This window comes from Myodes glareolus, chromosome 22 (assembly GCF_982192425.1).
Source record: "Myodes glareolus chromosome 22, mMyoGla1.1, whole genome shotgun sequence".
Taxonomy (NCBI): domain Eukaryota; kingdom Metazoa; phylum Chordata; class Mammalia; order Rodentia; family Cricetidae; genus Myodes; species Myodes glareolus.
This window is the reverse complement of record NC_142047.1, coordinates 53,090,204-53,105,885: the sequence shown is the minus strand read 5'-3', so window position 1 is coordinate 53,105,885 and position 15,682 is coordinate 53,090,204. Positions and strand designations below refer to the sequence as shown.

The following is a 15,682-nucleotide window of genomic DNA, read 5'->3' as shown; positions in this document are numbered from 1 at the left end:
ACCACACCAACTCTATTTTCAGGACTCCCTGTAGTATGACTCCTCTCACAATTTTGAAGACTACTGACACATTTAAAGCTTCAGCACACTGATTACATTCATTGAGTTTCTCTCCATTACATGTTCTTTTATGTGTTTGAAGATTACTGGGATGAACAAAAGATTTACCACATTGTTTACATTCACAGGGTTTCTTTCCAATATGTTGTTTTATTTATTTAGGGATGATTGTGTTGTACAAAGGCTTTACCATACTGATTACATTCATAGTTTGTCTCCAGCATGTCTTCTTTTATGCTTTTTAAGATACCTATGACATGAAAAGGCTTTGCTACATTGATTACATTTGTAGCGTTTCTCTCCCAGTATGTGTTCTTCTATGTCTTTGGAGGTTACTGTGGCCTGAAAATGCTTTACCACATTGATTGCATTCATAGGGTTTCTCTCCAGTATGTGTTCTTTTATGTATTTCAAGATAAATTTTTTGGGCAAAGGCCTTACCACATTGATTGCATTCATAGGGCTTCTCCCCAGTATGTGTTCTTTTATGCCTTCGAAGACTACCTTGTTGTCTAAAGGCTTCACCACATTGATTGCATTCATAGGGTTTCTCTCCAGTATGTGTTCTTTTATGTGTTTTAAGAGTACTTTGTTGTGCAAAGGCCTTACCACATTGATTGCATTCATGGCATTTCTCTCCAGTATGTGTTCTTTTATGTGCTTGAAGATTATCAAGACGTGCAAATGCTTTTCTACAGTGATTGCATTCATAGGGTTTCTTTCCAGTATGTATTCTTTCATGCCTTTGAAGAGAACCCTGTTCTCTAAAGGCTTTACCACATTGATTACATTGATAGTGTTTCTCTCAAGTATGTGTTCTTTTATGCCTTCGAAGACTACCTTGTTCTCTAAAGGCTTTACCACATTGATTGCATTCATAGAGTTTCTCTCCAGTATGTGTTCTTTTATGTATTTGAAGAGTAATTTGTTGTGCAAAGGCTTTACCACATTGATTGCATTCATAGGGTTTCTCTCCAGTATGTGTTCTTTTATGTATTTGAAGAGGACTGGGGCGATAAAAGGCTTTACCACATTGATTGCATTCATAGGGTTTCTCTCCAGTATGTGTTCTTTTATGTGTTTTAAGAGTACTTTGTTGTGCAAAGGCCTTACCACATTGATTGCATTCATAGGGTTTCTCTCCAGTATGTGTTCTTTTATGCCTTCGAAGACTACCTTGTTCTCTAAAGGCTTTACCACATTGATTGCATTCATAGAGTTTCTCTCCAGTATGTGTTCTTTTATGTATTTGAAGAGTAATTTGTTGTGCAAAGGCTTTACCACATTGATTGCATTCATAGGGTTTCTCTCCTGTATGTGTTCTTTTATGTATTTGAAGAGGACTGGGGCGAGAAAAGGCTTTACCACATTGATTGCATTCATAGGGTTTCTCTCCAGTATGTGTTCTTTTATGTCTTTTAAGAGTACTTTGTTGTGCAAAGGCCTTACCACATTGATTGCATTCATGGCGTTTCTCTCCAGTATGTGTTCTTTTATGTGCTTGAAGATTATCAAGACGTGCAAATGCTTTTCTACAGTGATTGCATTCATAGGGTTTCTCTCCAGTATGTATTCTTTCATGCCTTTGAAGAGAACCCTGTTCTCTAAAGGCTTGACCACATTGATTACATTGATAGTGTTTCTCTCCAGTATGTGTTCTTTTATGCATTTGAAGATTTCTACCATGTGCAAAGACATTGCCACATTGGCTAGATTTATAGGGTTTCTTTCCAGCATGTGTTCTTTCATGCCTTTGAACATGACTGTCATATGCAAAGGCTTTAACACACTGATTATATTCAGGAGGTTTCTCTCCAGTATGACTTCTTTCATGCCTGCAAGGATAATTGGCACACATAAAACCTTTACCACATTCAAAACACTGTTGAATCAATATATCTCATGAATAAATTTTACAATTTGGTCCAATTGTAAAGATAAAATCTAAGATTTTATCACTGTGTTTATACTCATGTTGTTCCCCTTTATTAAGGGCTGTTTTGCATCTTTGAAGATACCTGTGATGGGAAGATCCCTTGTTACATGGTTCACATATACAGAATTTTTTTTAGATTTATTTATTTATTATATATACAACATTCTGCCTCCATGTATACCCGAATGCCAGAAGAGGGTACCAGATCTTATTACAGATGGTTGTGAGCCACCATGTGGTTCCTGGGAATTGAACTCAGGACCTCTGGAAGAATAGCCAGTGCTCTTAACCACTGAGCCACCTCTCCAGCACCCAGAATATTTTTATATGAAATTTTACACATATTTCAAAAGAACTGGAAAAACTGAGAGCTTCACCACTCATTTCATTTATAAAGCATCCTATACTTTTGACTCATACTCTCTTTGTTAAATCACCTAGGACAAACAAAAGTTTTGACATAGTCCTAGTACTCATAGGGCTTTTCTGCAGTGTGAACTAGTTGATGTATTAACAATGAAGCTGGGAAACCGAATACTTGTATACTTGAATCAAATCCAAGAAGTATACTCAATGTGGCGACTGCTACATAACTTCTAATTGTTCTCAGAGAGAAGAGTGTTATGCCTGCCCATAACCCTATACTCCTATGACTTATATCCAGAGTGACATATGAAGAATAGCAAATAAAAGGCCTCCATATTGGATTCACACAGTCTGACTTTCTGTTTCTCACAGACATATGATACAGGGATTAAGATGTCTCAAAAAAAAACAGCACCTTGACTCTTGGCCCTAACTGTAGCTCTCACTATACACAGCACAGGAACAGCAAGTATATTAGTAACACTAGTTTTACAATGGGCTGTATGTATATTAGAAAGTTTTGGAGATATAGTTATCACCTATTCAACATGTATACCTTTTGTAATATGACTGGTATGAAACTAAATAGATTCGGGCAGTTCTACAGCATGGCTCTCATAGAACTATGATTCAAATGGTGATATTTGGTAAGGCATTGTTTCCTTGTCTTCTTTCTTAGAAGAATGCCTTGCAAATACAATTCACCTACCTGAAATTGAGGCACATGATTTTGTGAGAATTTAATAATGTTCAATATACATGAATTTATGTTTATTTACACTGTTGCTTCTGTTTACAACTTCCAGGACACATTACAATTTCTTCAGAGGCACATTTGTATCATCTTGCACATGATAATTACCTTCCATGTCTTTGAGAACTTTGACAGTGTTCCTCAATATTATGGTCATCCCAACTGTATCCTAAAATACAGTACCAGAAAATGTATGCTATATTATTGAAAATTATGCAAACTTTAATTTACTATCTTCAGTGAACCTTACAACCATGCCTGATTTATTCACCTCACTCTTCTTTCCCAATCAAATTACAGAAAAACACCAAAATCCAATTAATAGTTCTCCCTTTATTATAAAACATCAAGGAAAATCCAGTCTTACCTATGGTAGTGAGGTTCCTGTAGGTCTCCAGCATTACATCTTTGTAGAGATTCTTCTGGAAAGGATCCAGCAAAATCCACTCTTCCCAAGTAAAGTCAACATGCACATCATCATAGGTCACTGCATTCTGAAATATCCCACACATGTGTACAACAGAAAGCATGATACTGACAACACTGTAAATGCATAGTTCTTTGACAGTATAGTCATATAATTGTGGTGTTCCTCATACTCATTCCATGATACAGACACTTTAGAAGAAAACTGAATAGGAAGTTCACCTCTGTCATTTCTGTACACTGCGAATAAGATATCACCTTGCAAGAGAAATGATTATAAAAAATGGAGAGAGAGAGAAAGAAACAGATCAACAAAAGGAAACGAATCAACAATTCAGAGTACGCATGAATAAAAGTGTACAATTCCTATCTACAAAATAGAAAAATAAGATGGGCAAGCTGAGTGTATTGGCTCACACCGTTAACCACTACACTCAGAATTTCCAGAGGTGAATACCAACCTAGTCTGGAAAAACTGAGAGCTTCACAACTCAGTCTCTGCAGTCTATGCAGTCAGTTCCAGGACAGTCAGAAGTACATATTAAGGCCCTGCCTCCAGGGGAAGAGATATCTCAGCAGTTAAGATCACTGGCTATTCCTCAAGAAGTCCTGAGTTCAAATCTCAGTAACAACATGGTGGCTCACAACAATTCATAGTGGGATCGAGTGCCCTCTTCTGGCTTGAGTGCCCTCTTCTGGCTTGCAGGGATACATGAAGACAGAATATTGTATACATAATAAATAAATCTTAAAAATAAAGACCCTGCCAGCCAGTAGTAACATACACCTTTAATCCTAGCACACGGAAGGCAGAAGCAGGCCAATCTTTGTAACTTTGAGGCCAACCTGTTCTGCAAGAGCTAGTTTCAGGACAGGCTCCAGAGTTACAGAGAAACCCTGTCTTGAAAAAACAATGAATAATAAATAAATAAACAAACAAATAAAGACCATATTTCCCATGCAAAAATAGTCAAACAAACAAACAAACAAAAAACAGAGTTTTTTTTAGTGATGACTTTACAGAGTTATGTATTCACTCCAGTCCTGCATTCGCCTTCTAGAAACCTGAACTACCCCAAATTAAACTGTAACACCAATGAGATTTTATTAAATAGCACTGCGTGTTGTGGAGGCCCAAAAAGATGAGCCTATTTCCACCTTGTCTGATGCTCAAAGAGTTTGGAGGTTGTTCAAAATGGTTGACAAGTGTAGCTACATGTCCCGACTCAGGATGTGTTTACTTGGTTCTTTTGACATTAAAATGGCTCATACAAGTAGACCCATTCCATCCTCATAAATGGTCAGGTTATTCAAACCTGGGGAGTGGTTACCTTCAGGATATTTGGTCTAGGGCAGCTTCATGGCCTAAACAACAGAATGCTAATGACTTGGTGTCTCAAAGTTTTGAAGGAATTCATTGCTCAAGTTGTCATTTATATCACGTTTAAAAAGTCTTTCGTTGCCTTATGGAAAATTAAACACAGATGATTTCAGTATTCACAGGAACACCTCCTGGGACTTTTCTTTGGTTTCTTTTTTATTATTTTTTCAAGTCTTAGTATTCTTTACTTATATTTCTAAATCCCCAGGCCCCTACCCTGGCAAGAAGCGGTTTTGGCAAGGCTTGTCCCCAACAGCATGTTTAAACAGTTACAAAATGACAGATGAAAACATGAGCAATACAAACGTGGAGCATAAATAATCAGCACAGTGCAGTAGAGAACACTCAGTAGCAGGGAGTTCTTGCTGGTCTTGCATACAGGTGGGCTCACTTGCCAGTACCTACTTGGGGGATCACAATTATCCATCATTCCATGTTGCAGTAAGGACACTTGCTTGTTCCTGGCTGTTTAGCCCCGAAATAATCACACAGAAACTGTATTAATTAAAATACTGCTTGGTCCATCAGCTCTAGCTTCTTATTGGCTAAGGCTTACATATTAATTTAACCCATCTCCATTAATCTGTGCATCGCCACGAGGGTGTGGCCTACCGGCAAAGTTTAAGCACATCTGTCTCCAGCAGCAGCTCCATGGCTTCTCCTTGACTCTGTCTCCTTCTCCCAACATTCAGTTTAGTTTTCCCTGCCTACCTAAGATCTGTCCTGCTATCAGTCCAAAGTCGTTTCATCATCACAATTCTGGGAAGGATATAATGAGGTAGTATGGAAAAACGTCACCAATCATTCAGGCTGTACAAGAACATACAGTCAATAGCAAACCTTTAGAGGTACTAACAGCCCTACCTTTAAAATGGCTAACTGAGAACCCAATATGGATCAAGCAGTGGCCTCTAGCTGAAGATAAATTACGGGCTTTGGAACAGCTGGTACAAGAGCAACTAGATGCTAACCATATTGAAGAATCAACCAGCCCTTAAATTCTCCTGTGTTTATTGTAAAAAAGAAATCTGGTATTTGGAGAATGGTGACAGATCTAAGAGCTGTCAACAAGGTAATTCAACCTATGGGTCCACTACAATCTGAAATTCCTTTGCCTTCTCTATTACCAAGAGGATGGCCGCTTATAGTTATTGATTTGAAAGATTGTTTTTCCACTATACCGTTGCAAGAAAAGGATAGAGAAAAATTTCCCTTCACAGTGCCTACTTATAATAATTCTCAGCCTACTAGGAGATACCAATAGACTGTTCTCCCACAGGGGATGCTCAATAGTCCCACATTGTGTCAATATTTTGTTAATAAGCCATTGGAAATAATTCGTAAGCAATTTCCCAAGTCCATAATTTATCATTACATGGATGACATTTTATTATCTGATTCAAATAAAGATGTTTTGGAAAGTATGTTTGAAGAAGTAAAGGAAGTCTTGCCTAGGTGGGGATTACAAATTGCCCCTGAAAAGATTCAAAGAGGAGATTCTATTAATTACCTAGGTTACAGAATAGGGTTAGAAAAAATTCGAACGCAAAAGGCACAAATTAGGAGAGACTGGTTACGGACTCTTAATGACTTCCAAAGATTGTTAGGTGACATTTCCAGTCTACGACCAGCTGTTGGGATAACACCTGATCTAATAGTTCATTTAAACAAAACCTTAGATGGTGATAAAGATTTGAATAGTCCCAGAAAATTGACAGTTGAAGCAGAAAAGGAACTGACAATGATTGAGGAAAAATTACAGGAGGCACATGTGGATAGGGTGAACCCAAATCTTAGTTCCATCCTAGTCATACTGCCTTCCAGAATTTCTTTTACAGGGATTTTAATGCAGAGGGAAGATATTATTTTAGAGTGGATATTTATACCTCATAAACCAAGTAAAAAATTAAAAACTTATGTGGAAAAGGTCTCTGAATTAATTATAAAAGGTAAACTGAGACCTCGTCAACTAGCAGGTATAGATCCAGCAGATATTATAGTGCCTTTTACTACTGAGGAAATAAGAAAGTTATGGGAAGATAATGAACCATGGCAAAGAGCTTGTGCTGAATTTTTAGGAGAAATTAACAGCAACTATCCCAAAAGTGATAGACTTAACCTCATAAAGAGAACTTTTTGGATTCTTCCTAGAATTTTACGTGATGCTCCAATAACTGGAGCCCGGACATTTTATACAGATGCAAATAAATCAGGGAAAGCAGGTTATACATTGGAAGAATTGAGTAAGGTGGAACAAAGCCCTTATAATTCTGTCCAGAAGACAGAATTATATGCCATTCTTATGGTGCTAAGGGATTTTAAAGAACCTCTTAATATAGTTACAGATTCACAATATGCAGAAAGAGTTATCTTGCATATTGAAACCGCTGAATTCATACCAGATGACAGACTTGACTTCATTGTTTATCCAGGTACAGGACGTAATAAGGTATAGGCTTTGTCCAATGTACATAGCACACATCTGGTCCCATACTAGTCTGCCTGGCCCTCTAGCACAAGGTAACGCTGAAATTGACCAATTATTGATTGGAAGCGTTCTTCAGGCCTCAAAATTTCATAAAAAACATCACGTCAATAGTAAAGGCTTAAAGAAAGAGTTTTCCATTACATGGCAACAAGCTAAGGACATTATAAAGAGATGTCCTACTTGTACTTTCTATAATCAAACACCATTGCCTGCAGGGAGTAACCCAAAGGGTACTCAAAGGAATGAAATCTGGCAGATGGATGTGTTCCATTTTATGGAATTTGGTAAATTAAAATATGTACACCACACCATAGACACATATTCAGGTTTTCAATGGGCAACTGCCCTGAGCTCAGAAAAGGCTGATTCGGTAATCACACATTTATTGGATGTTATGGCCATCATGGGTATACCTGCCCAAATAAAGACAGACAATGGTCCAGCAAATGTATCTAAGAAAATGAAACGCTTCTTTACTTATTATAATATAAAACACATTACAGGTATACCAAATAATCCTACAGGTCAGGCAGTTATAGAAACATCAAATCGTACTATAAAGGATATGCTAAACAAACAGAAAGGGATGAAAGATAACCCCAGAAATAGATTGCATAATGCTTTATTAACCTTGAATTTTCTTAATGCTAATGAGAAAGGAACGACAGCAGCAGAGAGGCATTGGCTAATGGAAAAAACTTCTGAACTAAACCAACCTGTTTATTTCAAAGACGTGCTGACCTCTCAATGGAAGCCAGGAGATGTGCTACGTTGGGGAAGGGGTTTTGCTCTTGTTTCCGCAGGAGAAGAAAAATTGTGGATACCATCAAAATTAATAAAGGTTCGATTTGAAGAGGAGAAACCTCTTGGGAAGGAAAAATGACAGCTCATCTACAATGATGATATTCATGCAGTTGGTAAGAAAAACATATAGAATGGGGGCAGGGATCTGTTCTTATCTTCACAGGAAAACACTGATTTTTGAAAAGTTCAAGGGACCCTGGATATTTGAATACTGACAGATGGAAAAAAATGGCCTAATAGGGACTATCAAGAAAACTGATTTATGTTTATGTATTGATATATATTTACCATATTGCAATGTATACTTGCACATTGGTTATATTTGGAGGTCGCATTGTCCTCATTTATTGCACAGTTGTTTATTATCTCAGTCTTTATGTTAGATAGATATTGAGAATTATATAGATCAACAGTCATCTAAGTTTGTCATTTAAAATTAGACTAACCAAGTTCTTTAAATACACAGAGATTATATTCAGTATAGATAGATAATCTTCAACCTCTTCAAAGAGCTGTAGAAAATAGCCTTTAATCTAATTCAGAGCTCTGTGGTAGGGAGACACAATCGCTCCTGGCAACACCGATCTATTCTCAAGAGAATGTTGAGCACCAAAGACATTCCACCTGGAGCCTTTCTTCTTGGCTGAACTGGCCTTTGGGTAAAGAAATGCCCATACCCCAATTACTGACAGAGTTACAGAGTATCCATAAATGGATAAAACAGGACTGTCATATCCTGCCAAGACAGGGTAAGATAGTTTTGAAAAGTTCCTTGCCTTTGAAAATGGTATGTCAGTTATGTTAGGCCTTAGCCAAAGTTGGTTGCTTCAACGTTGCAAATGTGACTTTGGGTGTTTGCCCAGGTAGCCAGTTGTCTCTGTGATTTGTTACATGTTCTGAAAGTTGTTTGATTGCACTTCCCAATTACTCAGGTAACATTATTTCCCTTCTCAGATCTTTAATGGGATTGAAGATTATATAAACATAGTTACTTTCCTTTCATGACTTGGCCAAGTTATTTGTTATACAAGACTTAAGCTAGTTAGAATAGAATATTTGTATTTATTGTATATAATTTCATAGATTTGTACTTATTGTATATAATTTCATAGTAGGCTTAGAACTCTCTTACTTAAACAAAAGGGGGAGATGCTGCGGGAGCTCTTTCCGCTCCTTCAGTCAATCGCTGCTGAGTTACCAGCCCATTGGGGCGTGGTCTCTCTCTCTCTCTCTTTAAAAAAGCAGCACCTGTCCTCTACTCAGTCTTTGGCTTCTGGCTCCGCTGCCGGCTCCTAGAATCCTTTCCTGTTCACGTGGAGGGGCTGTTGTCTGGGACGGTAATCTGTAAGTTTTTCCCCTTTGAATAAATAACCATTCCATTAATCATAATTCCAAACTGGTATAGTCTGTGACTTACACCTTCACTCTGCAAAAATCATGGCCTGAACATGCTCTTCTTGCCCCCTCTTCACCCCAACTTACAGTCTCCACATGATGAGTCTTGTCTTTTCCCAGGCCTGGCCAACTTCCTTCCTTGTACCCTAACTGCTGAGCTCTGTGACCCATCAAAGTACCAACGTTCCTGCTCTGCTAGACGCAGCTGCCTGCCACCCCTGCTGAAACCTCACCCAGTGATGTGGCCAGAGCTCAGCTTTCTACCAATTCTTAAGTATGGCTCTCCCTCACAAGACCATACACTCCCAAAGCCCTTTTTTCTAGTAATATCTGAGCTAAGGCCATGATAAACATCTCTTTTAGCCAGGTGTGGCCATTTGAGGCAGAAGCACGTAGATCTCTGCAACTTCCAAGGCTAGACTATCTACTACATAATGAGTTCCAGGCCAAACAGCATTAGAAAGTGAGAATGTGTCTCCAAACAGACTCATGAGAAAAATCACTACTTAATAAACTTTAGAGCTGTGAAAATGGTTTAACAAATAATACACTCACCACTCAATTGTTTCTTTACTTCTGAGAGTCAACAAGGGACGATTTTCCTACTGCAATACCCATCTCACTTATGGTTCTAAGAAAGGGAAACTAGGAGCAGCCAGCAATATGATTTGTGTAAGGAAAGAGAAAACCAAGGAGAGCAGGTAGCACATAGGCTCCTGCGGTGAAGTCCAGAATTATACAGCAAACTATCCACCGGCCTTGCCAAAAATGGGCTAAATTCTCCCTGACCTTGCCAAAAAGGAGAATTTGTTCATGCTATTTCCAAGCCTTGTCCCACAAAGAAGTCACATGGCTCCCAGCACAGAGGTTTCTGGACAATATCTCTTAGTCATTTCAGGTGTCAGCCGCTGCTCCCTGTCATGCCATTATCAGAAATGAATATAGACAAGCATGGTATGAGAGTCTGAGAGATCTTTTTCAATTTGAGCCCGTTTGGTCTACAAAGTGAGTATGATAGTAAGAAATGTCTTAGTAGCACACACACATACACACACAAACACAGGCACATGAATATAGCGGAATATAATTTTGCATTGTTCGAGACAAGATCTCATTAGAAAGCTCCAGTTGGCCTAGAACTCATAATGGATAATTATATACTGAATATATTAAAACAAATTCCAGTAAACATTTCATTCTATGCCATTGGCTCATTATTCAAAGCCTGGCAGTTTTCTACACAAGAAGGAGCTTATAACAACTTTCTTTATATTCACTTATATTTCAAGAGAACTGGAAGTGGGAGAATTTCATAATCTTTATGTTCTTAGGTTGTTTTTCTCCATCCAATCATTCTATGAAATCAATATCAATTTTTTTGAGCTTTTTCTAATTTAGAAACATTTTAACTAGCGAATTGTAAATGGAGGTGTTTGGAAGTTTTGCTTGAATGCTAAGACTCCAACTATAGAAGCTGAAACAACGCTTACCAAAGTAAATATTCCACCTGCCAGTAAATTAAGGAGTTTTGAAGAATACTTTTCTAAAATAGGTAGAAATTTTCCAATTACTGAATTGGAATTGTTGGGAAACTACTCTCTTTTAAATTTTCCTGGGGTGAAAAATAAAAGGAGGTTGTTGGTTCACAGTTATAGTACTATGTGCTGTACTATCAACACACTGAGTTAATAGTTGCTATTGTTGTTTAACATGAACTAAAGGATGACTATATGTGACCACTAGATTTTCTACTAATAACACATGAGGGGCAACTATGCAAGCCTATGAGCAATATGATTGTATCAGAGGTTTATTAGCAGTGATTCTCATATTATTTTCTCTCTAATGAATAATAAAACATGTACAGCCTTTGTTAGAGTTTCTATTGCTGTGAAGAGATACCATGACCATGGCAACTCTTATAAAGGGAAAACAATTCATTTGGGCAGCATACGTTTTCAGAGATTTAGTCCATTATCATCACGGTGCCACGTGGTAGCATGCAGGAAGTCACGATGCTGGGGACATTGTACATCTTGACCCACAGACAACATGAAGAGAGATGAGACTGGGTGTGGCTGAGCATATATGAGACCTCAAAATCATCACAACAATAGAAACCCTAACTAAGACACCATGTCTGGTTGGTATCTATGAGAGACCTCGTCTTTTCTAAAGGAAAATGGAAGACAGGGAGGTTTGGGGAAAAGGTGGAGGACTGAAGGAAATGGTGCAGTTGGGATGAGAGAAGAATAAAAAAAACATAAATGAAAGAGCAGAATATGAAGAAGCAAAGGAAGATAGAATCCAAGAAAGACAAAAACTCAACAGGGCAAATCCTGTGCCTCTGTCTCAGCCAATGGGGCTTCATTTTCAAAGGGTATAGATAGCTCTATTTCTGCAACTTCTCACAATTCTGTCTTTTGTTACTTCCAATCCCCATACACATTGAGAAATGATAGATGCCTCATAGCTTGGGATCCCCATGAATTAAAGACTCAGCTGGATGGAGTCTTAGCCTTGGGGCACATTCCTAAACTTCCACTGCAGAGCCAGGGTCTTCTCTTCAATGGGGCCAAACTCCTTGAAAATTCCTGCCTCTTTGCCATCACCTGACTGCCATATGAAACTAGCTACGCAACAAAACACAGACTTTTCATTTCTTTCTAAGCCCATTTGTTTTTCACTGTAGACCTGAGTGAGTCTCAGGAATAACCACCCAACAGAGGCAATATTTCATCTAAGAAATCAGCCCATTACTTTTTAATACCATCTTACTTACTTTTTTAGTACATGGTGAGAATAAGAAAAATTTGGGGCTAAAATATCCCACACATGAGCTCTAGCTACATTTCTCATGGAGTATGATAAGCACTTGTGCTAACTTACCAGGCCAAGGTCACCTAATAGGGCCACAAAGAATGAAGCCAGTCCTTGGATAGTGGAAAGACAGCAAGTCAAGGCTGTGACTGATTTATTAACAGCAACCAGACTTTTATGCCTTTATCAGAAACAAAAGATAATGGCAATTTCCAGGATCAATACAATTATACTTGCCATGGTATAAGGAAGTTCGAAACTGTACAGGGTACACAAGATTAATCTCTAAAACCAATTGTCCTGTGAAGCTTCCATGCTTCCTTGACTACTAAGGGACCACAAGGAGAAACACAAAGTAGTCTGAATGTTTCACTGGCTGGGGGTTGGGGTGCATCAGGAACTGGAAGGTACATTGTGCCTCAGGAGCCATGGACTTTAACCTGAAAACCCTATGAGGCATGTCTCTCAAGGGAGATAGGCCAGGCCATGTCCACGGTTCCCTGCAGAGCCTTACCCACTAAAATCCTATACCCTTGAGTTCTACTGTTGGCAATTACTCTCAACACTACAATTTTCCAGGTCCTTCTAGAACAGCTGATGTAGCTCTGTGAACAGCTTTCTACGGTTTTACCGTCTAGAGTCCTATTACCTTCAACATTCCCCCAGATTTCAACATTCACGACGGGTCCTTTGCAACAACAAAATCACCTTTGAGGCACCATTTTTTTTTGTTCCAACTTTCTTCTCTGTGGTTGTCATTAAAGTCTCTAACCAAAAGCAGCTCAGATAATGAACCAGGTTTATGTGGTTGATAACCCTAGTTCACAATCCCTCCTTTTGGGAGATTAGGATAAAAACTCAAGCTAATAACTGAAGGCAACACATGGGAAACATGGTTTCCTGGCTTTCTCTCTTGCTTAGTCACTGTCTCAGGCTCAGCTTTCCCTCTAATCCAGCCCACACCCACTAGCTGAGAGATACTGACAACTCAGTGGAAGAGCCAATTACTAAAGCAGCAAAAACCAAACAAAGATAGCAACAAATGGAGAACACAGAAATGCCAGGAAATGAGACAAGGCAAGCCTCTAAGATCAAGTAGAGAAAACTAAAACTGTCTCTCCACAGAAAGTTCCCAAGCTAATTAAAAACTCACGGAACTCATGACAAGACATTTTATGAATACAAATTTGGTGAAGGTCCATTATTTTCCAGAAAATGAACATAATGAGACTACAATTAATAAAATCAGCAGCACAGATGACACCACTGGCAAAACAAGACACAAACGCAGACCTACAAATATGTATGGTGGTCCCTTACACAAGAACGACAAGACCCTAATCAAAATCAAACTCCAAGTAACCACAGCCACCACTCATCCTATGCTCTCATTTCTCTCCTTTGCCACTCACACGGAAAAATTTTTGGGGTTGGCAGCTGGAGAGATGGCTCAGTAGTTAAGAGCACTGACTGCTCTTCCAGAGGTCCTGAGTTCAATTCCCAGCAACCCCATGGTGGCTCACAACCATTTGTAATGTGATCTGATGCACTCTTCTGGCCTGCAGGCATACAGACAGAATATTGTATACATAATAAATATTTTAAAAAATTGTTGGAAGGCCTGGCGTGGTAGCACACACCTTTAATCCTAGCACTTGGGAGGCAAAGGCAGGTGGATCTCTATGAGTTCGAGGACAGCTTGGTGTATGGAGTGAGTTCCAGAACAGGCTTCAAAGCTACAGAAGAACCCTGTCTTGAAAAATAAAAAATAAATAAACAAATGAAAGGAAAAAAAAGAAAGAAAATTAGTTGGGCAAGGATGTTGTTCCACCCAAATTGGAGATTTGCTTGAAGCCTTCTGATATTTAACTTTGTAGAAAATAGTTTCAACTACTGAAAGAATCTCATTCTCTTCTGATAAAGGAAAGGATGTCATCTGTTAGGATCACTTAGACAGCATTTTGTGTTCTATGCTAGATGACCCACTGAAGCCAATGAAAAAGTTTCCAAATAAAATGCATGATAACAGATTTTGAAAGAATCAGTATGCACCAAAGCAACTGGTTTTGCTCTAATTGCTTTATAAGTCACAAGCACTGTTGAAACAAGTTTATTATTGTTTTTTGTGTATTTTTGTTCATGAAGAAAATACTTTCTACATGCATACAGGTGACGCACAAATAGAGAGGGTGTCAGATTAACTGGAGCCTCCCAACTTGAGTGTTGGTTGAACTAGGGTCATCCCAAAGAAGAGTATGTGCTGAGACACCGCCAAGACACATAATACATTTTATTCAATATACCAAAAGTCTTTCATAGATTAACAACAACAAGACCAAGAAAGAGACTCTGGAGATGATGTAGTTTTTATCTCAAATAATTATTTTCAAAAGTTGAAGCAGGTTTTAGGGCCATAAACTCCAGAGTCCAGGGATCTGTGTGAGAGTGCACCAAGGATTGCTCACACCTTTCTCTAAACCTGTGGATCTAAACCAGGAAAATAACAGTCCTGTAAACAGGGTAAGAATTTCTTACAAAGATCCTCTATTTTGGTTAAACTAGTGCAACTGCAGTAATTTGGTTATGCAGATTCTTGATGCCCTGGACTGTGGACCTCCAGAAATGGCCACACAAAATATTTATGAAGCATCTAAGATTGTTTACCTGACACCACATTGCTAATATTAACTACTGCCAAAGCAGGAAAGTTGTTGTCTCCTTCCTGCCATTCCCTTTCTGTGCTGTGCCTGCATCAGCTTCAGAGTTCATCAGTGAACTCAGTTCCTGCACACGTCCTTCTTCAACTGTAACTCCCCAGGAAAAGTCAGAGAGGTTGGAGGACGCCATTCCCTGGTCTCCTACCCTACTCACTGATCAGCCAAGGCCCAGCCTGGAAGGCGTTGCAGGACTGTCTTCCCACCACTGGGCAGCAGAGGCAGGATTAGGTGTTCAAAGCAATTCTCAACGTCATAGTTCCAGGCAAGCCTGGGCTGTAGGAAATACTGCTATCAGGAGAAAGAAATTAATCAATAGCACTTGAGAAAAAAGGAATAAAATTCTTAATAATCACAAAACATTGGAGAACAGAGACAAATAAATAGAGAGAAGAACAGTAATGTACAGAAAGAAAAGGTTAAAAACGGTACCAAGTTAAGTGACTTTTTAAAATGATAAAAATAATGCATTTTCAGGATTAAAAACTTAGTTATACTGACTTGGAAAAAGAGTAGGCCCTTCCCTAATAGACAGAAG

The 15,682-nt window shown here is 38.6% G+C and overlaps 2 protein-coding genes across 2 annotated transcripts in view; both read right to left on the bottom strand.

Moving 5' to 3' along the window:
• Positions 1–340: 340 nt before the first annotated feature.
• Positions 341–15,682, bottom strand: part of LOC146890205 (uncharacterized) — a 40,646-nt gene continuing 25,304 nt past the window's right edge. Inside the window, 1 exon segment of the mRNA XM_087900571.1 lies at positions 341–1,739. Within this exon segment, the coding sequence (XP_087756697.1) occupies positions 341–1,739 (1,399 nt within the window).
• LOC148118601 (zinc finger protein 431-like) lies at positions 1,902–6,797 on the bottom strand. The gene is made up of 2 exons (XM_087900570.1): positions 3,484–6,797; positions 1,902–3,285 (listed from the first exon to the last, which is right to left on the bottom strand). The coding sequence occupies exons 1-2, from the start codon at positions 3,644–3,646 to the stop codon at positions 3,221–3,223; spliced, it is 228 nt and encodes a 75-aa protein (XP_087756696.1). The 5' UTR covers positions 3,647–6,797; the 3' UTR covers positions 1,902–3,220.